The 24,966-nt window shown below is 42.2% G+C and overlaps 2 protein-coding genes across 2 annotated transcripts in view; both read left to right on the top strand.

Moving 5' to 3' along the window:
- Positions 1-10,531, top strand: part of LOC118217774 (RNA-binding protein 20-like) — a 36,448-nt gene extending 25,917 nt beyond the window's left edge. The window contains exons 6-14 of the mRNA XM_035399786.1: positions 1,880-2,026; positions 2,415-2,546; positions 2,804-2,874; positions 3,633-4,263; positions 6,240-6,344; positions 6,955-7,525; positions 7,751-7,846; positions 8,289-8,410; positions 9,547-10,531. Coding sequence (XP_035255677.1) covers positions 1,880-2,026; positions 2,415-2,546; positions 2,804-2,874; positions 3,633-4,263; positions 6,240-6,344; positions 6,955-7,525; positions 7,751-7,846; positions 8,289-8,410; positions 9,547-9,660 — 1,989 coding nt within the window. The 3' untranslated portion in view covers positions 9,661-10,531. The remainder of the gene's footprint in view (positions 1-1,879; positions 2,027-2,414; positions 2,547-2,803; positions 2,875-3,632; positions 4,264-6,239; positions 6,345-6,954; positions 7,526-7,750; positions 7,847-8,288; positions 8,411-9,546) is intronic.
- A 711-nt stretch (positions 10,532-11,242) lies between these two features.
- LOC118217781 (alpha-2A adrenergic receptor-like) lies at positions 11,243-13,678 on the top strand. Its single transcript, XM_035399794.1, has one exon. It carries the CDS (start codon positions 11,679-11,681, stop codon positions 12,954-12,956), a length of 1,278 nt encoding a protein of 425 aa, XP_035255685.1. The 5' UTR covers positions 11,243-11,678; the 3' UTR covers positions 12,957-13,678.
- Positions 13,679-24,966: the final 11,288 nt, after the last annotated feature.

The following is a 24,966-nucleotide window of genomic DNA, read 5'->3' on the forward strand; positions in this document are numbered from 1 at the left end:
ACGGTGTGGCCTCTTCTCCCCGCAGAACGTCTGTGCGTGTGGCCCTCACGTGAACCCGATAATGAGGTTATCACTTCAGCGTCTGAAGCCTGTGATGTGGGGTGGCGTGCCAGAGACAATTAAAGAGAGGAAGTCAGTCCGGCTCTCGGGCTATTAGAGGATTAGCGTTTGATAAAGACCTCTTCTTCTGTAACACGGAAGCACACGTCCTCGTCCGCGAGGTACGGTTGCAGAAATGAAAAACCTTGAATTAAGCGCCCCGCCAATACAAATGGAAATATTGTTTTACACAAACAAGAAACACAAAACAAAGCCATGCTGACAGTTTCCAGGTGGTAACAGACGGGCTTTGTCTTTGGCGCAATTATTAAAATGTTGTAGCGTTCAAAAACATGGATTTTAGCAGAGGCTCTCCCAGAAAATGTCCCATCTATGCTCCAGAACATTTGTAATAATAATTCAAAAAGATTCAAATTGTATAGAAATGATGTCAAATTTGCAAGAATTCTTGGCCATTACATGTTCGCAATTATTTAAGAAACCTTAAATAAGCTATTTGAGAGACCTTGGTTTTTTGATTTTGATAAATGGTAACTTCTTTCGGGTGGTTTGTCAGCTGTTGTTGGGGTGGGGGTGGGGGTGGGGGTGGGGTGCATACGATCGCCCCCACGCTGACACGGCCCCGCGTGGCGGTGTAAGCTTTCGCGGGCCGCGCAGGAAGTCGGGTCGCCGAGCAGCCGCGCTTGCTATACTTGGCGATTCAAACGGACGGGTGGCAGACCGCGCGTGCCCCCTGGGGGTCGGGTGACGTGTTAAGCGGCCGAGCGCTCATTAGCATTGTCAGGATGTTTTACAGCTCACATATTTATAGGTCAGAGAGTATTAGCGGGGCAGATTAGGTTCCCTGCAGTGGCAGCTCGGTCTGTTGGTTTTGAATTCTGAGCCAGTGCCTCTACAGTATTATCATTACGCTGCAAGACAACATCAAGCAGTTCTGACCAGTCATATGTGTCATAACAGTAATTCTTAATTTTTCTAATTCTTTTTGTTTTACAAGATTTACAACAGCTGAAATTTTTAAATGTAGCCAATCAAGTAAGTACCTGGCAAATGTAGCCAATCAAGTATCTGGCAAATGTAGCCAATTAAGTATCTGGAAATGTATTTAATCAATGCAAAATGTATTGTGGAACAGTCCTGTAATGCTTTTTTTTCCTTTTGAACAAAATGGCTAAAATATAGCTGCAAGAAGCAATTGTGAGGACCAAGCACTTACAGCCACGATAAAGCCAGTGAATGTACAAGCAGTCCATGGTGACCCAGTGAGTCAGATCAGTCCCAGATCTGTTGATTTTTAGGCTGCAAGTTTATGTTTCTGGCAGGACAACTTTTTCTTTTTTTAAATACATTTTAAAGAGGCAAATACATTGAGCAAATGTGTAATAAATGTCAAATAGTCTGGGAGGAAACGTTATGAAACAATTTTATCAAAAACGTCCTAAATGAATCCAAGATTATCCAGTATGTTAGACTTTATGGTTCCTTGAGGAAAATTAGTTAATTGTAAAAAGATTCACTTATGTCCCATATTTCGTAACTCTACATTATATGGGTAAGAACTGTGCTTCCAAAGTGTGGCTATTTGATTGCATATTAGCACAAATTACACTTGGTAAATTTAGGTCAATCTCTGTTTAATCTGTAGCCGATCAAAATTAGTGGAACATGTAAGAAAAAAATAAGTCAGAACAAATGGAACAAGCTGTCTATGTGCCTGTGGCTCTTTTCTGCTCACAAACCATTCCTCAGTAGCCATATTGGTTATTCTAAAGCAATTATTTTTTTGCATTTATCTTAAAAGCCGACTTCTCCCGTTTAGTTTCCGCAGAGAAAGCCCCACTTGAGCAGCCGAGTGGTGCACATCTGCAACCTTCCCGAGGGCAGCTGCACCGAGAATGATGTCATCAACCTGGGCCTTCCGTTCGGCAAAGTGACCAATTACATCCTAATGCGGTCCACCCACCAGGTACTGACAGACTATGGGTGGGGATTCTCAGCCTGCCCAAACGCTGCACTGACATAATCACTTCCTCTTTACGACACAATTAATTCAACTTGAATTAATCTTTCACATGGAGTCCACGAGGAATAAAATATCGATTTACATTATCGTGTGTGTCCCCCTCCCCTTGGTGGCGGTCATGGTGTCATGAACAGAGTCGTAAATATTTCCTTAATAAAGTCACGCTGTAAAAGTCACAGACCAGAAAATACTGAGATATCTTTCTCCCGTGAAAGTTGATAGTGAAGCCATAAAGCTGTAAAGCGGTCGCGAGCTCTGAGAAACTTCTGCTGGGAACTCGTTAGGGTTTTAGAAGCTCTTTAATTTGCTAATCTGTGAATGTTCCCCACAGGCTTTCCTGGAAATGGCCTTCGTGGAGGCGGCACAGGCGATGGCCCAGTATTACCAGCTGAATCCGGCCACGATTAACGACCAGAAGCTCCTCATCCGGATTTCCAAGAGATACCAAGAGCTGCAGCTCAAGGTAGGCCTGGAACTGGGGTTAGATTCATTCCCTGGCATTTAGTTCTTATATAACAGCATCCACTCAAGTAACAGTGTCAGGCCTGGCTGCATCATCAATGCACTAATTAGTTAACTGTCCTAGCCTAAAACCATGAAGCAAAATGTGAATATGAAGATAATGTCCACAACAAGCCATAACAAGACATTCACCATCATTTCATTTGATATAAGTACCCTCAAAGTGTAAAACTCTCATTTCTGTATCTGCACATGCAGAAACCAGGGAAGGACGTGGAATCCATCATCCAGGATATTAACTCCCAGAGAGAGAGAGAGGAGGTTGAATGGTAAGAACATCTGTGTGAAATTTCAGCAACACAAACTTTACCTTGCTTCACTATCACTGAAATGCACCCATTAATAAACGATCATCTTATGTTCTAAAACAAAAAACAAAAAAGAGTGTCACTGTTTCACATAATATTGTGTCTCTTGATAGTTTTCATTATAATATCTCAATTTGGTTTTGAAACAGGATGAATTTTAACAATGTCATAACATGTCAATGTCATGTTTTCTTCAAGAAAAAAGTTGTACAGCTAAGAGTAAATAGGCATTTAGAAAACAGGAATTTGTTAAAGCAGCAATAATTAATACACTTTGGAATACATGCCAAATCTTTATATACCTACAAAGACACCCCAAGCAGACCCAAGCCTAGATTCGATCACATTTAACTTTTACTTACTGGAAGTATTGGAATTTATTTTTAATAGGGAAAAGGAAACATAAACTTGCATTCATTTTTAAGTCTAAATTAAGTATTTTTGACAGTTGAATCCCATCCACCGCCAGGACTGGGATGGGGTCATTTCTATTTCCTTGTAGTCAATTCAGGAAATCCATTGAAATTCGATGAATTAACTGAAAATTCCATATATGGAAAATTGAATATTTGAATTCAATTTTATTTCCTGAATTCACTGAATTGAAATGGAGCTGAACACCAACCGATCCCAAGGTAATGGTCATTGGGCTGGCTGGGGGGGCAGAAAGGGGGGGTTTTTGACAGGCGGATCTGTATTTGATTCGGCTGTTCCCATAGCTACCCGCAGGAGCGGGCCAGGTCTCGCAGCCCCATCCCTCGCACCCTGAGCCCGCGGCCCCCCCACAGTCCCGGCTACGCCTCCTGCGGCTCCGCCCACAGCCCCCCGGGCGCGCGCCGGGGCGAGCGGCCCAACGGGGCGGGGGCCCCCTGGGACTGGTCCCCGCGCGGCCGCTGGGAGGAGGAGCGGGAGGAGGAACGAGCCTGCTGGAGGAACGAGGACCCGCTGGGCGAGGGCTGGCCCCAGGACCCGAGGAAGCCCCGCCCCAAAGGGCCCGACCGGTGGGGCCCCTGGGCGCCTGAGGGGAGGACGGGCGTCCGGAGGGGGAGCAGAGAGAGGTACCCCAGGAGCAGCCCTCAGGACCGGGCCTCGCCTTACCGGAACAAAGAGGAGGACTTTTACAAAATGGCCGACTGGTCTCCCAGACCGCATCACCAGCACAGCGAGGGGAGAGCTAAGAGAAGAGATGGGGAGGGGCCCCACAGGGCTTGGCTGACTGCGTCAGGGAGCCCTGAGGTTTCCGCTAGGACCCCGGATGACAGGAAGCTGGGGTCACCCGTCAGGGGGTGGAGCAGGAAGCAGAGGCCAAATCAGGAAATCAGGAATCAGGAGGAAGAATCTGAAAGTCAGGTACATTAGTGATTAGTAATGATTATTACATTAGTGCTGAAATTCTCTATAACGTATCCAAAAACACTTAAAACCAAGGGTGTAGGTTTGGTCTCAACATTGGTAGGAACACATCAAACCCCCCCCCCCCCCCCCCCAAAGTTTCGCTACATCGTGTACAGCATATGGTTTGTAATGATAAATAAACCTGACTTTGATAGCTAACTAGCTACCTGCTGATCCAGCCCTTCCTGGTTAACGTTAGCTAACCGAAACTTTATAAACGATATCTTTCATGCTGGCGCTGACAGACCCGCTAATCTACCCTGGCTGTATATGACCTGCTCTACATGGTTGGACTTGCCATCTTCACTTTATTTCTGAGTTTCCTATGTGCAATAAAATGATGCATTGATGAATAAGATACAAACATATGGTTAAACTTGGGGTCCCATTTATTTTTGAGGGCAACTTTAAATATTGAGTGAATAGGATCTTATGAAACCAACTTGCTAAAAATTCTAAGACTAACTTTATGCTGATGCCTCCCTATAATTCCAAACTATAATTCATAATTAGGACCTCACCTGAAACCCTGAAGATGCACCTGTTTCCTCATCAGCCTGCTCTACCTCTCTAGCCTGCTGCTGTGTTTCCTACATACAAACAAATTCATTAACGGTGACAATTTCGTGAGATTTCTAGACTGAGATTCAACTCATAATTTGATATATCCGCACATTTTATGTTTACTCCTGCTAGCAACCTGACTGCAAGCCTATAGATGACAGAAGCCAGGGTTAGCTTGCTAGTTAACGCTAGTTTGCAAACGTTCGCCTTGTTCGCTGAACTTGAACGCACCTCAGTTGACATTATTTTCCACAGTGGAAAGGCTGGTGACGTTAGCTAGTAGCCAGCAGGTTTTAATTTTAAATCAACATGGCTACTGGCTAGTTAGTTTGCTACCTATTACTTACGCTCTGGGTGGTGAAAAAGCTCCTGATGTCCCTTCTCTTTTTTGGTGGCATGTATCTACAAAGTACAAAACGTGTTGGCATGGACAAAATTAATTTGTGTGCTGTGCAGTGCAGGCAATAGATGAAAGGGATTAAGTCATCTGAAAGACTTAAAAAGTGATCTTACCGTTGTCAGCACACTGGTCAGCTCTCGCCTCCTCCGTGTCTGAGTAGGTATGATATTTGCACATGACGTGAGCCTTCAGATAGCCCCCTCCCTTTCATCCAATCAAATGCAAGCATACCTAAATTGGTCGCCTTGGAGACAGCCTCTGAGAGGAATGATCTAATATGATTTCACTCGAAAGATAATGCGAACAAGTACGCTCAAATATTGGTAGGGACATTTCTGTCCCCCAAAAATATTGGTAGGGACATGTCCCTACTGTCCATATGCAAACCTATGCCCTTGCCTAAAACTATTTACAGCTCTTTGTTTTAAGTTGATTTGTCAGCCCCCTTAATTATTTTTCAACCCATGGATAAATCTGCATTTTGCAGATCTAACTTTGTGTTAAGATATCTCAAAACTTTTGTACTTGTGTCTGGAAAATATCAAGGTCGTTCTTCACACTAGACATTTAGAGCTTTCAGAAACTTGAAAAGCTCAAATTTGATTTTAATTAATGCACAAATTGAGTTACTTTAAGAAAGTAATTCAATTTGTTACTTTGAGGTTAATTTAATTACTTTTGAATGACTAAGAGTTACTTTTTAAAATTCATCTTGTCTAGACTGTCACTGAGTTTATAAAGCTTCCCACACTCTTTCAAAGAAGTGCAGGCAAGGACCTATTACCACGTAAATACGAAAAAAGCATGTTATTACTGTCACTTAATATGAGTGTTGATTTAAAGCTTTAAAGAACAAGAAATTTTGATTTAGCTGACAAATAAATGGACGGGCCAATGACAGCGCTGAAGCCGATCTTGCCAAACAGGGGAATCCCTGCAGTGTGCGAAGTGTGCTTTCCTCTCGCAGGTAGAGGCCAGTGTGGAGCAGCCAGCGGAGGAGCAGTCGGCATCTCCCCGCAGGAGAACGCCGGATGTGGATGGGGCGGAATCTGGGAGAGACACAGACAGCGAGGTCAGCTTGAAAACCTGAAATGAGCGCGGCACTCGAAACACGTAGCCAGCCCACGCGTTTCCGTTTCGCCCCGGATAGACGTGATTTTCTGTTCTGACAGAAACCCTAAGTCAAGAAGCTTCATTTCCATTCGAAACCAGACGAAAGCAAAAACTCTCAATATTCATAAAGCACTTTTCAGGCTCAACGGTGACTAATTTGGCTGGTTAAGTTTTTCTATTTTTTATTATTAAAGCAGCCGATGTCCTAAGAAGCTTTTAGGCTATGGTTTTCAATTAATATAATGTGCATTTAGACCAGCTATTTAGAATTTGCTTCATTTACTGACTTCATAAAAGGCCATTTTAAGTTAACAAATTCATTTTTATATGTAATTTACTTGTTTCTAATCTTGTTTCCATTAGACAAGAACAAACCTTCAGAAGTTGCATAAATTCACGCTAATAAACATAAGTGCTGTGGTGCTCTTATTTTAAAATAATTTCACAGCCACTTTTCAGTGCAAGCATGTTTCTGAAGTTGTGGCTTAAGCCTTATGGCATCCTGTTATAGCAGGTATATATCTTTGGCACCCAGGGTGGTGAGAGCCAATGATGTACTGTTTTTCCAGAGAGAAGAACGAGGGAATGACAGCGAGATAGAGGAGGAGAGCTGGTACCCCCAGAACATGGAGGAGCTGGTGACCGTGGACGAAGTGGGGGAGGAGGACGACGACATCATCGAACCCGATCTCCCGGAACTCCAGGAAAAGCCTGCGGTCCTGAATGTGGCCGTGGGGGACGCCTTGGCAGTGGATGACGGGGGCGCTGGGAGAGAGGCTGTCCAGGATGGGGACGTGCTGAAGGAGAGTGTAAAGCCCCCTCCGCAGGAGCGCGTTGAGGAAATGTCCGAGGAACACCCGAAAGACCAGACACCCGTTTCACCCTTAATGCTGGAGGAGCCCTGCTCCGATCGGAGTAGCGTTCTCAGTCAGGATCTCGTGGCTGTCTCGGAGGAGCCACGTCCCGGCTCAGGCACAGCTGACCTCCAGCCCCCTCAGGACTGCCTCCCTAATCACGAGGACAGCAAACCTTTGGATACCCCCGTCAGCTGTGTAACTAAAGAGTTCGCTCAAATCACCAAGGCAACCGAAAAGGAAGTCCAAGACCAGGAGGAACATTTTGGAGACATTCCACCGAGAGGTGCTTTCCTTTTTGTGCCATATGACAGGAGACTCTGCAAGTTCTCCACATGTCATTAAAAAATCAATCATCACTTTACCTGCGCCACCTGATAAATCTTTCACATTACTGGCAGTCAGTCATGTCTGCTAGTCTACCACTTGAACAATGATTAGCTTTAGAATTGTCAACGGCCGATTTAATGTGGTGAGCATTTGCTGGACTGAGCTGGGATTTCTGTTTCAGATGCCTGCAATGCACCCCATCAGTCTTCCAGGAGCGCAGATGCAGACCATATAGGCCTGCATGATAAGGCTGTCAGCGAGCACAGCATCCCGCTCGGTGAGTTCAGAGCACGCTCACTCGCACGGACGGTTTGCTGTGAATCAGGACGTATATTCTCATTGTGTGTGTGTGCTACTGGGGATGATCCTATGATTCATCTCCGGCACACGGTTTTGGCAGATTAAAACACTGTATGAATGAATGAATGAATGAATGAATGAATGAATGAATGAATGATTGCATTTATACAGCGCTTTTCCAAATGCTCAGAGTGCTTTACAGTGATGAGTGGGAACTCACATCAGGCACCACCAACGTGTAGCACCCACCTGGGTGATGCACGGCAGCCATTTTGCGCCAGAACACTCACCACACATCAGCTGAGGTGGAGAGGAAGAGAACTATTTTTTGCCGATTAGCTTCTGTAAAGCATGCCCGGCAGTACTTCCGCTGTACCCCTGTATGAGTCGTCACTGAGTGGGTGTGCTGTCGTTTTCAGGAGTGGAGTTTGTGGTGCCCAGGAGTGGATTTTTCTGCAAGCTGTGCGGCCTCTTCTATGCCAGCGAGGACGTGGCTAAGACTGCCCACTGTAGGAGCACGGTGCATTACAGGAACCTGCAGGTGAGAACACACACTGTTCACTACCAGAACATATTTACATTCAAATCACACACTGATACACAGTGTCCTACAGTGTCACATACGCTACAAAATATCTAACACTGTGTCAGCTTTTTCCCCACCTCCCTCTAATTGTTCCTGACTGAATACTGCCTATCCCTCAGACCGCTGTCTTTATTAACCTGTGGGTCATGTTTGGATCTTTCATTTGAATTTAATTTGTATTCTCTGTGTATTTTTCTTTGTGTTGATTCTGTTCGTTATTGTGATACTTTCCGGCTGTTTTCTTAAAGGCCGGGTCACTCCGTGATTATATTAAATAAGAAGCGATGCACTGTGTACCAGCGAATGGGAGGACGTATTATATCTTCTCATAACACTCGGTGCATGGTAATGATTCGGCTTGTTTTAAAGGGGATGGAGTCTGGCATGCGATTAACATTGACAACGGAAGAATAAATAATTTTAGAGCCTGGTATTATTCATATGAAGCATTTATGTTTTATGGCAAACTATCATCCCTGCTACAGTACCAGCCTTTAAAAGAATGTGAATAAAAATTACATTAGGTTGAGGGTTGTATGGGATGGGGGCTGACAAGGCGGCCAGTGCCCCCTTCCACATTTGCCCCCCAGCCTGCTGCCCTGGATGGTTGTTGGGAGTCCATGTTGTCTCATTTTAACATGACATGTGATCAGAACTGAATTAAAGTAAAACAAAAATCTCTTTTGACTACACATGTTGTAATGTAAACATTTTAAACATCTGAGGTGAACTTTAACTTGTCAAGGTTATCAGTTTTTGACAACGACACATATTATTTAGCTCCCAGTGATGTTAAATTTATGGATAGGACAACCTTGGTGAAGAACACCTGCATTACAGGTGTGAAGTCACACCAAGCTAATAATGCTCAAAAATAAGATATAGCGCTAACCGAACTAGCTCCAGGGCTACCACCACCAGGAAGTATTGGACCTTATTGTTATCGTCAACAAAGTCTCACATCTGTGAGCTCAGTGTTCCTCTGTCTCTTTCTCCTTGGGTATGCATCAGCCATTTTACCCACCTGTCCATTTTCACCATTGTGCCTTTACCCTTTTTAACTTTTAACGAGACCCTTTGTGTCTCTGCAGAAGTACCTGGCTCTGTTAGCTACCGAGAGCTTGGACGGCACGCCTACGAGCTCTGCCGACATGGAGGAGCCTTGCCTCGTCCCACACTCCAAGAGCCAAACTGACGACTACTGACAGACACTCTTTGATGTCCTACTGCATTCGCCATTTTGTGGAATCATGATAAAAAAAAACAGCATAATGGGCATGTCTGCCATGATTAAACATTATTCAGGTTATTTTTTAAATTGGCAACTCGTTTTAATCATGGTCAGATTTTCCAAAATCAGTATTTTTCACTTGATGAGGCAAACTAGACATGTTTAATTGCTGGAGCAAGGTCATTTCCTGAAGAGCTTAGACAGTGGTGATTACATCTTAATAAGCTACAAAACTAAATGATTTAAACGGGTCCCTGGAATACTCCAGACATGAGTACATTTGGCAAAAAGGATTTTAGTTTAATATCAAGAGAAGTGGATCTTACTAGCCCAACCATGGACTACACTGAGTATGTAAACATGGTTAAAAGTAATACATAAGTATAAACAGAAGTTAATGACAGATACCAATAAAATTGTGTGCATTTATTATAAGAAATGAAAGGTTGGAAGTGGTTTTTATAAGGTAGATTATTTGCCCATATATTTGGATTCTTTCTTTCTTTATTTTATATCACTTTTCTATGAAAACAGCTGAAAATTGAGACACTGTACTGTACAATGCAAATAGTGCCAAACATACGATTAAAAGATGAACTCTCATAACAATACAAAAATACAGGAGGTCAGATATTCAGGGATAACGAAAGAATAGCTTTCATTCAGTGCTTTTACTGGACAAATACTTGAAATGGACCATGTGTTATTTATTGTAGAGCAGAAAGACAATTTTATAACTGTTTATCTGAAGAGGAAGTGAAAAATTTCCTGTGTTTAAATTTTGTTTGTTCTGTTCTGTGATCTACGAATGTACGGTTGCTTGTTGTGACTGAATTTAAGATATGTGCTAGGGTATCGCAATAAATCTTTTAAAAGAAACGTAAGTGTCTTTGGTGAGAATTCACACACAAACGGACAGAATTCTGCTGTTTCACTAAAAATGGTTAAATTGGGGTTACTGGCGCGTACGGACTTTTTTTTTACACTGACATTGAAATAGCAATGATCTAGCCCTGTAGATAGGTGGCGCTGTACCCTCGCGCACTCTGTCCACGGTTCTGAAATGGAAGCTTCACAGGTCGCGCTTACAAGTCGGTTCCAAATAGCATGTTTATTCCTGACGAGCACACAATTATCGGCCTGTCACTCGGCTAATTGCTTCTTAGGCTTTGTGAACAGCAAAGAAATCATACATATCCAAACAGTAGATTGCCATCGTCTTATTCTGACACTCAGGTATAAAATGTAATATAAGGAGTTCAGAATTAATTTTAGTGACTGTTAAATAAAACAAAATATAATATACAGGCGCACATTCTTATTAGTTGTTTTAACGTTTTAAATTTATCGTTTGTTAACTTTCCTTCAAAGACATGTCAAATACAAGACACATGTAGACGATACATTTTTTAACAAAAGCTAACTGTCGTCTACTTGCTTGTGGGAACCCCAACCCCACCCCGCAGCCTTCTTGCCCACCCCCGGGTGCTAAGCAACACTGACTACAGTACAGGCTGAGACTATAAAAGAAACTACTACACGCGCAGGACAGAGAAAGTAGCGATTCCACCAACAGCAACAAATTCTTACATGACTGCTGTGATGTTGTTATGTTGAATGCGACTTTTTTTTTATCGGATCTTGATAAAACTGGAATAATTCACCGCACCGAACTTTGCCGTTATACAGCCGGATGATTTTTGATATTCACGAGACCTGAGATTTTTGTCTGTTATTGGACACGGGAGAAAATCAGTTTCTGCGCAATGTGTTGTAGATTTTTTCGGATTTAAGGACTTGGCACGCAAATCGGTAAGATTACTCCTCCAAGTTTATATTTGGACTTAATGACCTGATTTTAATGTCAGAAAAGCAGCAGAGCTGAATTTCAAACTTTTCAAGCATAATGATAACACTTTATTTTAAGGTGAAAGTGAGACTTTCAAATATAGTATATCACTGTGAAGCGATGGTGAACAGTGCGCTCTTTCCATGCCACCTTTAATACATCATTTTGTGGACATTTTTTTTTCATTTTTTCGTCAGACCTCTCATAAAAACAACAAAGTAGCTTGGTCAATGGAGTGTGGCAACGCGACCAACGGAACTTTGCCCTATGCTTTTGGGACCTCAGTCGCCCTAACGATTGGCCTTCTTGTAGGAATTCTCATTCTACTGACAGTATTTGGCAACGTCTTGGTTGTGATAGCTGTATTTACGAGTCGCTCCTTACGAGCGCCCCAAAATCTGTTTCTAGTCTCCTTGGCATCCGCAGACATACTGGTGGCAACCCTGGTCATGCCATTCTCTCTGGCAAAGGAACTCATGGGATGCTGGTACTTTGGCACAGTGTGGTGTGAAATTCACCTGGCTCTCGACGTTTTCTTTTGCACGTCATCGATTGTCCATCTGTGCGCCATAAGTTTGGACAGATACTGGTCCATCACTCAAGCTATAGAATACAACCTGAAACGAACTCCACGAAGGATAAAATGCATACTTTTCATCGTTTGGGTAATCGCTGCCGTCATTTCTTTTCCACCTTTAATATCCACGGAAAAGTCGGGGACCACGGGGGAGTGCAAGATCAACGACAAGCAGTGGTATATAATCTCCTCCAGTATCGGCTCGTTCTTCGCCCCCTGCATCATTATGATTCTAGTGTACATTCGAATATACCAAATCGCAAAGAAACGAACAAGGGTTCCTCTGGGTACAAGAGACAACGGCCCTGCAGAGAGGAGGCATAACGGCTTCGCCGACAGGGTCTCTCCGGAGAGGTTAAACGGAGAGGCTGCACGAGAGAACGCGGTTGTCCGAGAAGGTGAAATCAATGGCGTTGACATGGAAGAGTCGTCATCGTCCGACCACAACGTAAAGAACCCGTGTTCCATGAAAGCGAAAAAAGGTAAGGGGAAAACCAAGATCAGTCAAATCAAGCCTGGAGATAATCTCCCCAAACAAGAGACTGAACGGAGCATCAGACGTAGCAGGTGGAAAGGACGCCAAAACAGAGAAAAACGGTTCACTTTTGTTCTGGCAGTGGTGATAGGAGTTTTTGTGGTCTGTTGGTTTCCGTTTTTCTTCACATACTCACTGACCGCTTTTTGTGGCGCCGACTGCGTACCCGAAACTCTGTTTAAGTTCTTTTTCTGGTTTGGGTACTGCAACAGCTCTCTAAATCCAGTTATATACACAATATTCAACCACGATTTTAGGAGATCGTTTAAAAAGATCCTTTGTAAGGGCGAGAAAAAACGAATGGTTTAAATATCGACCGGACTGCTTTTTGTCGACACTGATAAGATGAACAGTTCATTCTTGATGAGCAAGTGTTGCACTTGGGAGAGACACACTTGAGCAGATCAATGTATTACAAAGAGGAAGCCAGGCTTAAAAGACTTGGAATTGTTTTACGCGACGGTGCAGTGTGTGTACATAGTCTACGTGTAATGTATTTTAAAAACGTTTTGATGGACAACTGGAAACCACGCACAGTAATGGAAAGATGTGAGAACTATCACAAAAAGGAAGCTATTCCTCTTTCGTCAACGCTTCGACTTATGGAAGTACCATGCAAACGCCCACACGTACATTATTATGTAAATAGTTTTTATGCTGTAATGTTGTATTTCATAAAAAAATAGCTGTTGGATATTTCATGTGAGCTGTCATTTTAAGGTATTTTTGCCAATACCACATATTGTGCTTGTCTTTGTATTTCCGAACTGAGTGGTTATTGTGAATATAACTGCAACTATAAAAAGTGAACAAAATATTTACAACATGTGAGATGTAATAAGTAATTATATCTCTGGACAATGATTTGAGCTTTTGTTCTGAGAACCCTGATTATCTGTTACAGTAAACATTTGGTGAATATTATCTCACAAATATATCACAACTTTACACTTTTCAACAATTAATGCTGGTATTACATTAATACGTACCTAAACACACACACGTGAATAAATTACTGAAACATGTTATTTCAAAGTGGTCAAACTATGTTTATTTTCCATTTAGACTTTGGGGCTAACTTGTGAGATTTCTGTAGAAAACAATTTTAAAAGAAAAAAAGAAAAAACAAAACAAAACTTCTTTAAATGGTTCAATTTTTTAATTGAACTTTGCTCTCCATGACTGACAGTGAGGCCGATTAATTGATCCAGATTAACAGATATTATTTGAATGACCTGCAAGATAGCAAACAGAGAAGCATGTAAGCGTAACAGTGGGAAAGTCTCGGGATCACTGCATTTTTTCCCCATACAGATAAACAGGAGAGGGAGTCATCAAATTATTCAACCGTTGATTTTTAATGACAGACATATTTATTTTCCGACCTTTTCAAACGTCACGCTCCAGCATGCACGTCTTTGTTATTCAGCGTGAGGCCGGACCGTCGCTGAATCCAAATCAGTGTGTATTTTTAAGCAGTGGGTTTTCTGACCATTGCATCATCACAATCATTTTTTCACACATCATTTTTTCTTTCCTTACATTGGGCTTCACATTTTATTCATAAATACATCTCAATGTAGAAAACCTTGCCAAGTGCCTAGATCATGGGAATAGCCGCAGTTTAAAGCTTGGGATGTGATCCTAAAACCTGCCGGTTGTGATCTTTTACCATATAATATCTCACTGCTTTCCAGTATGCCCTTCCCTGCATTCAGTGATGAGTGACTGGGACTGAATGACAGCCCTTTGTGTTTGCTAAAGTATTTTAGGTCAAGAAAAGTGACAATACATCTATCACCTTCTGGTTTAAAGGTGAAATCTTTAATTAATAAGAGCTTCTGGAAAATCAAGACAGACATCTTCTGGCAGACTTGTGTCAAAACAATGAGTGTAAACTGTAAAGAGATGTAAAAGATATACATTTCTAATGCAGCTCATCAGAGAAATGTGTCCATGTTACCCAAATGTTTAATCTTTTGTCAGTGACTGTCTGACACTGTAAAATATGAAGAAAAAAAAACCATCCACCTCACCTCATGTAACAAACACTGAACACAAATCGGAACAATATACTGAAGGTTTATGTCAAAAAGCAAACAATAACTAGTGAGACATACTGTACTTGAATCTGTTCCCCACACAATGCATTGTGAGCCATGACTGACAAGCACAGACCGTTCCAAAGCCTGTTGCAGGACGTTCAGTTCCGGCTGCACTGGTGGTGCGCGCATGGGTCGGGCTGTGGGATTGTACCGATTTGGTAGAGGAAGTGCTCGGGAGTGCTGAGAAACGGGCTTGTCTTTGGACAGGAATCTCTTTCAGGTGACCGTCAGCTCTCCCTTTTTATTCCAGGGACAAACAACGAGAACAGGAAGCACTCAAAGTAGATTGTTTACCTTCTGGTGTTCTGCAATGCATATATCATATATACTTCTTCCCCCTCGCTTGGATATTCTAAAGTGATGGAACCTACATATATCAGGGAGGCACTTGTGTTCTGGCTTCGTATGAAAAGACTATGCTAATGCTTTTTCATTAACAAACAATAATCACAGCTAGCAAATCTTTCTGTCAGCTGCAATAGCAAGTTAATCATTACTGAGGATGAGGAGGAGTGTAGCTATGTTTACAACTCCCGGACTGTAAACATAGCTAATTAAGTCAGTTTCTTAAAGCCTAATACAGTGTGCTTGGTTTTCATCACGCTTAATAGTGGCACAAAAACTGTAGATGCAGCAGTAACAGACAATAAAAGGAAACTGACTTTTAATGATGATATACAGTTCTACCTGTGGCATGTGTACATGGTCATATTGACATAGTGATATATATTTATGGGCCAACATTATGGAACAAAGTTCTCGATCAATAAAGGGGGACTTTTGATTGGGCAAGCCATGTTTCTCACGTTACAGTCAACGTAACCTTTTCTGTCAGCAGCTGCAAGCTTACAAAGCGGTGAATGAGGGAAGTTTGAAAACAAGTTCAGTGAGGGCTCTCACTACAGAAAAATCACATTTATACCTGTCTCGTGCCAACTGACACTTCACAGAGACTGAAAAGAGATTTGACAAAAGGCAAAGCTTCTTAAGAACGAAAATCAAATAAAGTCTCACTGGCATTACAGTCTCTAATTATTTGTCTCCCCACTGGCTTTTATAGTGCAAATTATTTTTTATTGTGTTATTTTTTATGAAGCACATAGAAAGGAGGCAATTTATCTAGTCAGGCACACACTGTAATAAAGGTAACACAAAGGAATTCTCGATATGAAAGTAAAAGAGCAGGAAACATTTTCAGTACACCTAGGGACTGAACACATGATCGGCATGAAAGGATGCTTTTGATAGCAGTCTGACAGAGTGTACAAGATGCTAACCAAAGGTCTCCGTTCACACACAGACCTCAATGCATGTACGTACCACTGCTGTCAATGCAGGACATAGCGAAAACACAAATTATGCATCCGAAAAGCATTTGGGCAACATGCTCAAGGACGTTTCCAGATAAGTTATGGGAATATATGCATGGCTTCTGATACATAAAGTATGGTTTCCAGGTTTGTTAAGTGGCAATGCTTAAACATCACAACTAAACAATCATTTTGTTCTTACAAACATGAAGTCAACAGGCCCAGTCGATTCTGTTCAATAACTAATATTTTTAAAAATTAAATTATAAGCTCATTCTTATTTTCTTCAACTGTGAAAAAAATGAATCAGATTTGAAGGTACCTAATACTTGATGGAATTAACTTGTTCAACTGCAATTGTCAAACAAAATACCTTGCACTGCAAAACAAATGTCAGCAAACAAAAGTTCACAAAATCTTTAAAACAATGATTGAAGAAGCTAAATATCTATAGTAATGCTTTACAGCACTGGGCACCCTTTCGTCCCTATATAATGTCAGTAAATGCATTCTCAGTGCCTGAAGAGGTTGCATAAAAAGGCTAAGCCACTCAGCTAAATTGCTTTGTTTTGTTGTGTGACACATATGTTCAGAAATCCACAAACTCCTAGACCTCAATTACCTCTCTAAATGTCTAATATAAATCTTTTATGTAATCCTGGATGGTGCATATTATGTTAATATCGTAATTTATGAATGAGTGACCCCAAGGCATACATTATTAAACAATTTTGGGGTTGCTAACTGGACTGCTTTGCATTTATAGCACCACTTGGCCTTTTCATGTTGTTTGACGTATTTCCTGATTGTTTATGAAACTCCTGGATCTTCCCCATTAGCATTTGCTGCTCAAATTGGATATGATGGTAGCTGGAAGGGGTAGAGACAACATATTTTTCCTTTTTTTTTTCTCTCAGAGAAAATTAGCCAAACCAGCCAAAATATCCCTGGCTGGGAAACTTCCACGTAGCAAACTCAAGCCAGTCTCAGCACTAGCATGCTAGCTAAAATACCGCTGCTAATGGAGTGAGCTATATTGAAGCAAGGCAACTTTATATATATATATATATATATATATATATATATATATAGGATGAACAGTAAAGCTGAACATTCCACCCAAGCTTTCTTGACGTATATTAATCAATACGCTTTCTACCCTATCTCAAATATGCTCTTTAATCAGATTAATTTAAAGCACACGTAGGTGTGCACATTAATCAGAAATTAATCTCTACCATTCTGTTTGTAAGGAGAATTGAAAATTTTGCTTCCTCATGAATGATAACCGTTTTCATATTCTGCATAATGAACCTGGCCATATTTGGCCGAGTGTACTCTGTTACATTCTTTTGCTACCAAGAGATATGAGCTTTCTATTTGCCCTGTTGAATGTAGTCTGCAAAATTAGATTTACTCGAAGAATGCATGGTTTCACTGTCACAGGCTCCTCATTGCATCCTGTGAAGCAACCACAAAACTGCTAGCAAAGCACAAATAATCTCGAAGATTTTTTTCAGACGCATTTATTCTTACTTCTGGAGGTCTTTCAGACAATAATGACAGTTAGATTATGCATGGATCCTTTATTTTCTGGACAACGGATGATTGATAGGAGTTATGGAAACTGTACTGAAGTCAAGCCGGTTGAAACCCAGTATTCAGCAGTCTTTTGAAGAGAGAAAATGATTTTATTCAGTCCACAGAAGATTCTGAATGATTTGCATTAAACAAAAAATTGCGGTCTGATTCCCTGTTCATCGGCGTGCTTATTTTAAAAGCTAAAATATGATAAAATCATTAAATTAACTTATTATTATTATTATTAAGGCCCCTCCTTCCCACTCCCCTCCGTAGATGCTGCTTGTTGCCGCACCCTTGTTAAACATGACCCTTTACCAAACTGGGGAACCTCAGCCACAAATCTGTTTTTGACAGTAAACTGGCACTACAGTCATTTGCTGGGAATCCTTTACTCCTCAATGTTCGTCACTGCCTGTTTTTTTTTCTCCTCAGCCAGCATGCTCAGTCAAAACTAATTAAGCAGCATTTAGAAGAGCTGGGCGATTGGAAAACCCAAAGGACTATGAGTCAGGGCAAATCCTTTTTCGCGCACACACCAGGGAGCTCTCTACATTGTTAGTGCACTGGATGGTTATGTGCGGAGGAGAACAGAATCGTTCTGAGGTACACTTGGGCACATTTTGCAAGACAAAAAATAAGTGATATCCTAGAAAAATGCACAGACACAAGCATTTCATTTTCATCGCATCAAGTGACCTGTGCTTGTCACACATCATCTGGCAGGCAATTACAGTAATTCATAAATTACATTAATAAGTTTTTCACAGATTCAGTCATTAATTTGAAAAAAGTTTTACTATGGTTTGCAAGAGGGCCATCTGACAATGCCCAAGGCTCGGCAGAAGCTATTATTCTTCTAAGGTTTACAGTATGTTGGACACTAAATTGCATTTTGTTCAGTCCTTTGCTGGAATCATAGATCATACTATGACCTAGAAGCTATGTGGTTCATTTGTAAAAAGTTTTATTTTCTTTGCTAAAAAAAATGTTTATCCTCTTTTGAATTGCCTTTCATATTTTCTGATATTGTCAATAAAGGAATACTGTAGGCTCTGTATTGGTGACCTCAGCATTTGAAAAGAGGCAGAAGATTATTAACTACAAAGAGAGAATCTCTGGTTTTGCGATTTGCCTCTAAGTTTTCTGTTTTATTGCCACGCATTAGCTAGCTTGTTCTTGGTTTGCTGCTGAAATATGCTGTCACAAATCCTGAGCAATAAGCGTAGGCTGTGGTTGCAGATAAAATTAAATGGAGACTTATTTGAGATTTGAGCCTCACTACAAAGGATTTAGTGCTCCTTGTCCAGTGGTTCTCAAGAGGCATTTGAGTGAGCAAATGCTAATCCACTCATAGCAAAGTGCGGATGAATGCTGTTTAAGTGATTTCGTGCAGGGAGACAGCCTTTGAGAGCACATGTAGCAGTTTATTGAGATTGGCACTTTAACCTGCCAGTGCACGTGACACTGGATCAGTCTGCTGCCACCCATTCCAATAACAGCAGGACAGCAGGCCTCAAAAGATCAGTTGCAACATCTCACAAAGCAAAATCAAGTTGTCAGGTATAGACCATATTTTAAACATGTTTTATTGAAAAAAAGTTTGTTGACCGTTCCATTTTACGTGTGCTAGGCCTGAAATTTTTTCATTGCTTTGAGAAAATGGAAAATTGCCACTTCTTTTCAAACAAAATGTCCCTGGTGCAGATCACTTGATCGGGTCCCTTGATTTCCCAGGCAACTCCGCCTACATTGGTCATGTGATGGAAGATTGTGGCGAACTCCGGATTTTGTGCTTGACTTCTGAACTTTGACTTTTCTGAGCTCAGTGTTCAGCTCCCCCACAGAGCATGTTTCTCCTCGATGCAGGTTTGTGTGCGTGTGAGACTGTGCATATGTGTTTGCATACGTGCGTGCATGTGTGCTTGTATGTGTGCGGATAAATGAGTGTGTGTATATGTGTGCATGTGCGTGCATGTGTGTGTGGATGTGTATGTGTACTTATATGTGCGTCCATGCCTGTGTGTGTGTGTGTTTGTGAATGCATGTGTGTGTGCATGTGTACATGTGCATGTGTGTGTGAATGTGCACGTGTGCATGAGGGCATGCATGTGTGTGTGCATGTGTGCGTTTGCATGTGTGTGGATGTGCATGTGTACTTGTGTGTGTGTGCATGCATGCGTGTGTGCATGTTCATGTGTGCAAGCATGTGTACGTGTGCACATGTATGTGTGCATGTGCGTGTGCATGTGTATGTGTGCATGTGTGCGTTTGCATGTGTGTGTATGCGTATGTGTACTTGTGTGTGTGTGCATGCATGCGTGTGTGCATGTGTGCATGCGTACATGTGCATGTGTGTGTGCATTTGCATGTGTGTGGATCAGTGGATGCACATGTGTACTTGTGTATGTGTGTGTGCATGCGTACATGTGCACATGTATGTGTGCATGAGCGTGTGCATGTGTGTATGTGTACATGTGCATGTGTGTGTGTGTGTGTTTGCATGTGTGTGGATCAGTGGATGCATATGTGTACTTGTGTATGTGTGTGCATGCATGTGTGTGTGCATGCGTACATGTGCATGTGTATGTGGTCATGTACATGTGTGTATGTGTACATGTGCATGTGTGCATGCCTGTGTGCATGTGCACATGTGCATGCGTGCATGCATACATGTGCATGTGTGTGTGCATGTGTATGTGTGCATGCATGTGTGCATGTGTGCGTGTGCATGTATGTGTGCATGTGTGCATGTGCATATGTGATGTAAAGCATTCTTATGCCATTTTCCAGGTATAATATTCTGCTGAGGTAGACTGTACTATGAAGAATGAATTCCAATCTGCTTAAATGACTCAGGGCCTTTTCAACAGACAGAATATTGTTACGTTCTGGACCCCTTTAGAGTTCAAATGAACAGGAAGTTGACGCAGAGTGGCTTAGCTAAGTTTGGAAAACTCCTCAGGAGGCAGTTCATGACCAACATCACGTACCGCTTAACTTTCAGAGAGTGACCTTACAGTGATTTCCACAAGCTATCTTTCAGATGCTAATCACACTCATTTATTTTGACTGAGTAGTCATTTCTAATTACTTATAATTACATTATGAGTTTTTTCTTGAGCAGTTACACATAAAGCCCATAACAACAACAACAATAACAACAACAATAATAATAATAATAATAATAATAATAATAATAATAATAATAATAGCATTCTCTCATATTGTCCTGCTATTTATCTATTAAGTTTTTTTATTAAGGTTATTTATTTTAAGTACGTAATCACTTTGGCCAGCTGCCAGAGCCCTTAGCATGTTTGGGGAGGATAGAAGATAAAATCACTGGTCTAATCATAGTTTATAATGCATAGAGATAATGGATTATATCCACAGGCCTCAGGCTGCTTATTGCCATAGACTCACTTACTTTGTTATGTGTCAAATCACGGTAAATGCATTTCCTTCTTCAGAGCCACCAAACCTGAACCGTGAAGCAATCTGACAAGGGAAATACTCCTTAGAAAAGTTACATCTTCCATCCAGAGGGGAAAGGGATTGAAATTATAAATTACTCTTGTGGAAATATCTTTTTAAATGTAATTTTCGCTATCAGAAACCATCCTTGCAAGTTGTTTTTCTTATTTTGCAGTCTTTTGATAAATAAAAAACAATTACTAATGGTTTGCAATCCAATTAACCTAGAATGTCACGTCAAATGTAATCCCATCTCTTAAAATGAGACACAGGGGAATGGCGGCCATAGATACATTTTGAATAACACCAGAGCGGTCTGTTTCCGGTCACAGTGTCCCTGGAAGCAGAGAAAGAAAACATAAATGCCAATGATATGATGTAAAAAAAATAATATCAAAATATATCCTGATATCTATCTTCCACATCCCATTGTTATTGGATGCACCAAAAACATCTTCAGAAAAAAAGAAAACATGTATTTCTCTGTCTATATATTTATACTGTATATATGTAGAATTTATTTTCTAAAGTGCCTCATATCAGTAGGTGACATTGCATTGGATGTGACATTTTTTTCCAGTTCCCAAAATGATAACTGATAAATAAACTTATTTCCCTGTTTTTCCTTGATTAGTTCATGCTCCAGATAGAGCAATTACCCACATCGTTCTGTTCACTTCATGACAGCCACCATTATCTGTCAACAGCAGCACTCTGGCTACAGATTTACAAAAGATCTGTGCTTTTATATCTGTGCTGTGATGTTTCTAATGCCAACACAGCAGTACCAGAGGTATCGAGACGTGCCTCAAAATATTCAGATATGGACATCTTTGTTTATATCTGAGAAGTATCTGTTGTTTTTATTTATGTATTCTGGGCATCCAGTTTTGGCATCTTTTTTAAATTCCAAGAATTTCTGCAGTCCAGCTGCGCAGTGACATCACTCTGCAGTCCAGCTGCGCAGTGACTTCACTCTGCAGTCCAGCTGCGCTGTGACCTTGCTCTGCAGTCCCAGCTGCGCAGTGACCTCACTCTGCAGTCCAGCTGCGCAGTGACCTCACTCTGCAGTCCAGCTGCGCAGTGACCTCACTCTGCAGCCCAGCTGCGCAGTGACTTCACTCTGCAGTCCAGCTGCGCAGTCATCACGTTTCCATGCGACCCTTCATGCTCAGAGGTGGCAGGCAGGCTGCAAGCCCCCAGCCGGCCAGAGGAGGCACTCTTGCGTATTGAGGTAGGGGGACGTCCTGTCCAAACGAGACTCTCCCTCCCTCCTTCCAGGCAAACCGTGTACCATTATTGCTTTACCCACTGGGACAGCTAACATCAGCCCCAAGCACTCAAGACTAAACGCTTTCTCTGCTGAAAAGCTGTCAGACAATACAGCACCACTCCTCAGTCCCAGACTGAGATTCTGACACGGCGCGCTTTAAGACATCAGCCGCCTCATTCCAGGAGAAAAGCCGGGTGAAAGGATGTCAGCTCTCACTTTTTCCCCTTTTCCCAAATTACACTGCACGCAGCACCTGTTTCTCACCACACTGTACGAATATCGACCCACTGGTACTCAGTGATGGGGAAGGCAGCACCCGCATCCATCTTGTCATCAGTTGGCTGTTCAGTCAATGGCTGGACTGACAGGGAATTGATTTTTTGAGAAGAAAACTGTGTGGGTGGGACAGAGCGCTTATGTTTTTGAGAAAGGCCCCTTTATTGGAATCGCTCAAGGACGACATCAGGAGAGAGTTTGAGAGGCTCACTGGGAATACCTGTTCCCCTGGCAACCAGCAGCTGATTGGCATTGGGGGGGTGGGGGGGGGGGGGGGGGGTGCTTAAACAATGTTACCCAATGCGTGATCCAATATGGAGGCAGATCAACTGAGAACTGTTCTCCTTAACAGCAACGTTGCCAGGTATTGTGCAGCCAATCAGGCGTAGGCTGTAATCAGGTGACCAGAAGGAGAAGGAAGAGTGCCCCCTACTGGCCAACCTCCACCTCATCCAGCAGTCACATACGCTGTGTCCCAATCAGTGCACTTGCCTAATATTGATTATACTTATTGAGTACAATGGATGTAATTGTAGTGAAAAATCTTTCAATTATATACTTACTTCCGGGTTTTCGCTGATTACATTCATGAGAGCATACTAAAAACAAATCCACAGTACGGCTGGAAAATAGTATGGGGGGTATTTTTCGAATACTGCCTATCACCTACTACAAACGGTATGCTCAGTCGACAGTACATACTTTGAGGATACATTAGTTAGGAGTCTGATTCGAACACATAGATTCCCCATGCGGTGTCCTTTCCCGGTGTTAATCAAGGCGGCTCCTGCTCTGCACCAGAGGTTTCACGTGAGAAGGGCCCGGCTTCTGACAGCACAGTGGAAGCAGTGCTCTGTGTGTGAGTCTGACAGCACAGTGCTCTGTGTGTGAGTCTGACAGCACAGTGCCCTGTGTGCTGAGCCTGACAGCACAGTGCTCTGTGTGTGAGTCTGACAGCGCAGTGCTCTGTGTGAGTCTGACAGCGCAGTGCTCTGTGTGTGAGTCTGACAGCGCCGTGCTCTGTGTGTGAGTCTGACAGCACAGTGCTCTGTGTGTGAGTCTGACAGCACAGTGCTCTGTGTGTGAGTCTGACAGCGCCGTGCTCTGTGTGTGAGCCTGGCACAGCTCGCTCATTTCCATACACCAGGGGAGAGGGCTCAGTTTTCTCCTTTCCAGCCCTTCAGCACCCACTCCCTCTGCATGTTCCACTTCTCCACACTTGTTCATTCATCATTTGACTGGAGAGCGCTCGTTTGGGCCATTCAGCGAGTGAAGAGGCACAACGCGATCGCTTCGCGGGAGAAGCCCGTTGTGACACGGTGGGTTACAGTTCATGAAAAAAAAAACACCATTACATAAAAGCACCTGATGAATCACCGAAAAAGATTTCACAGCAGATTAAAGGCGCTGCCTCAAATGGTGCACTCCAGTGTCCGCTAAATAATTTCTGTGGTTTTTTACACAGGCCGTTAAACATTAATTGGAAATCGAGGCGCACCATTAATTTACAGGGCATCTTCTCCGGGTTGCAGGATCAGATATGCAAAGAATGGGAACCAGTCAGTCAGAGGGAAAAGTAGTGCTTAACCAATCATGCACAACCCGAGACCTCATACAGACCAGGTTAAGAGTGGGAGAAGAGATTTGAAGATGTGCACTAGCAGGACAGTGATTATAGCTATATGAGTATTGTACATTACCCAGAAAAATTCCTACCGTTAAATTACCCCTAGCTGTGTCAAACCCACTCTAGAAATGTTTATATCCATTAGGAACAGTATGTATTCTGTTGGAGTAAATATGGATTTTTACCATTTTTTCACCGTGTAGGTTACCTCACAGAAAATGGATGCCAGTTAATTTGAACTAGCATGAGGCATTATGATTGTGACTGGGAAGAACGAGCGTCAAATCCAATATCATGTGGACTGTCTGAAATTGGGTTATTAACTCTCGAGCCATTAAGCACCAGGTATGTGCTGTATACAGTGCATACGCCTCCCTACATCTCTACCATGAACAAACAGCTCACCTTCATCTTCTGTTCCCCTCACAGGGAAGCAGCGAAGCATAGCCGCCTCTAACTCAAAGGTTGCAGGTTTGATTCCCAGCTGAGGCACAGCTGTTGTACCACTTAGAGGGCAAGTAACTGGAAACGCTTCAAATAAAATATTTAGATGTATATGTGTATACAAAAATGTAATCTGCACAAGAAGTGTTTGCTGAATCCTTAAATGCAAATGTATATCCTGCCAATTTCAAACTGTAATGAGCAAATGTTAAAACAATCTCTAAAT

Source organism: Anguilla anguilla, chromosome 18, assembly GCF_013347855.1.
Source record: "Anguilla anguilla isolate fAngAng1 chromosome 18, fAngAng1.pri, whole genome shotgun sequence".
Classification (NCBI taxonomy): domain Eukaryota; kingdom Metazoa; phylum Chordata; class Actinopteri; order Anguilliformes; family Anguillidae; genus Anguilla; species Anguilla anguilla.

Excerpts from the sequence above, each read along its gene's own strand:
- LOC118217781 (XM_035399794.1), top strand. The coding sequence starts at position 11,679 with ATGCCACCTTTAATACATCATTTTGTGGACATTTTTTTTTCATTTTTT.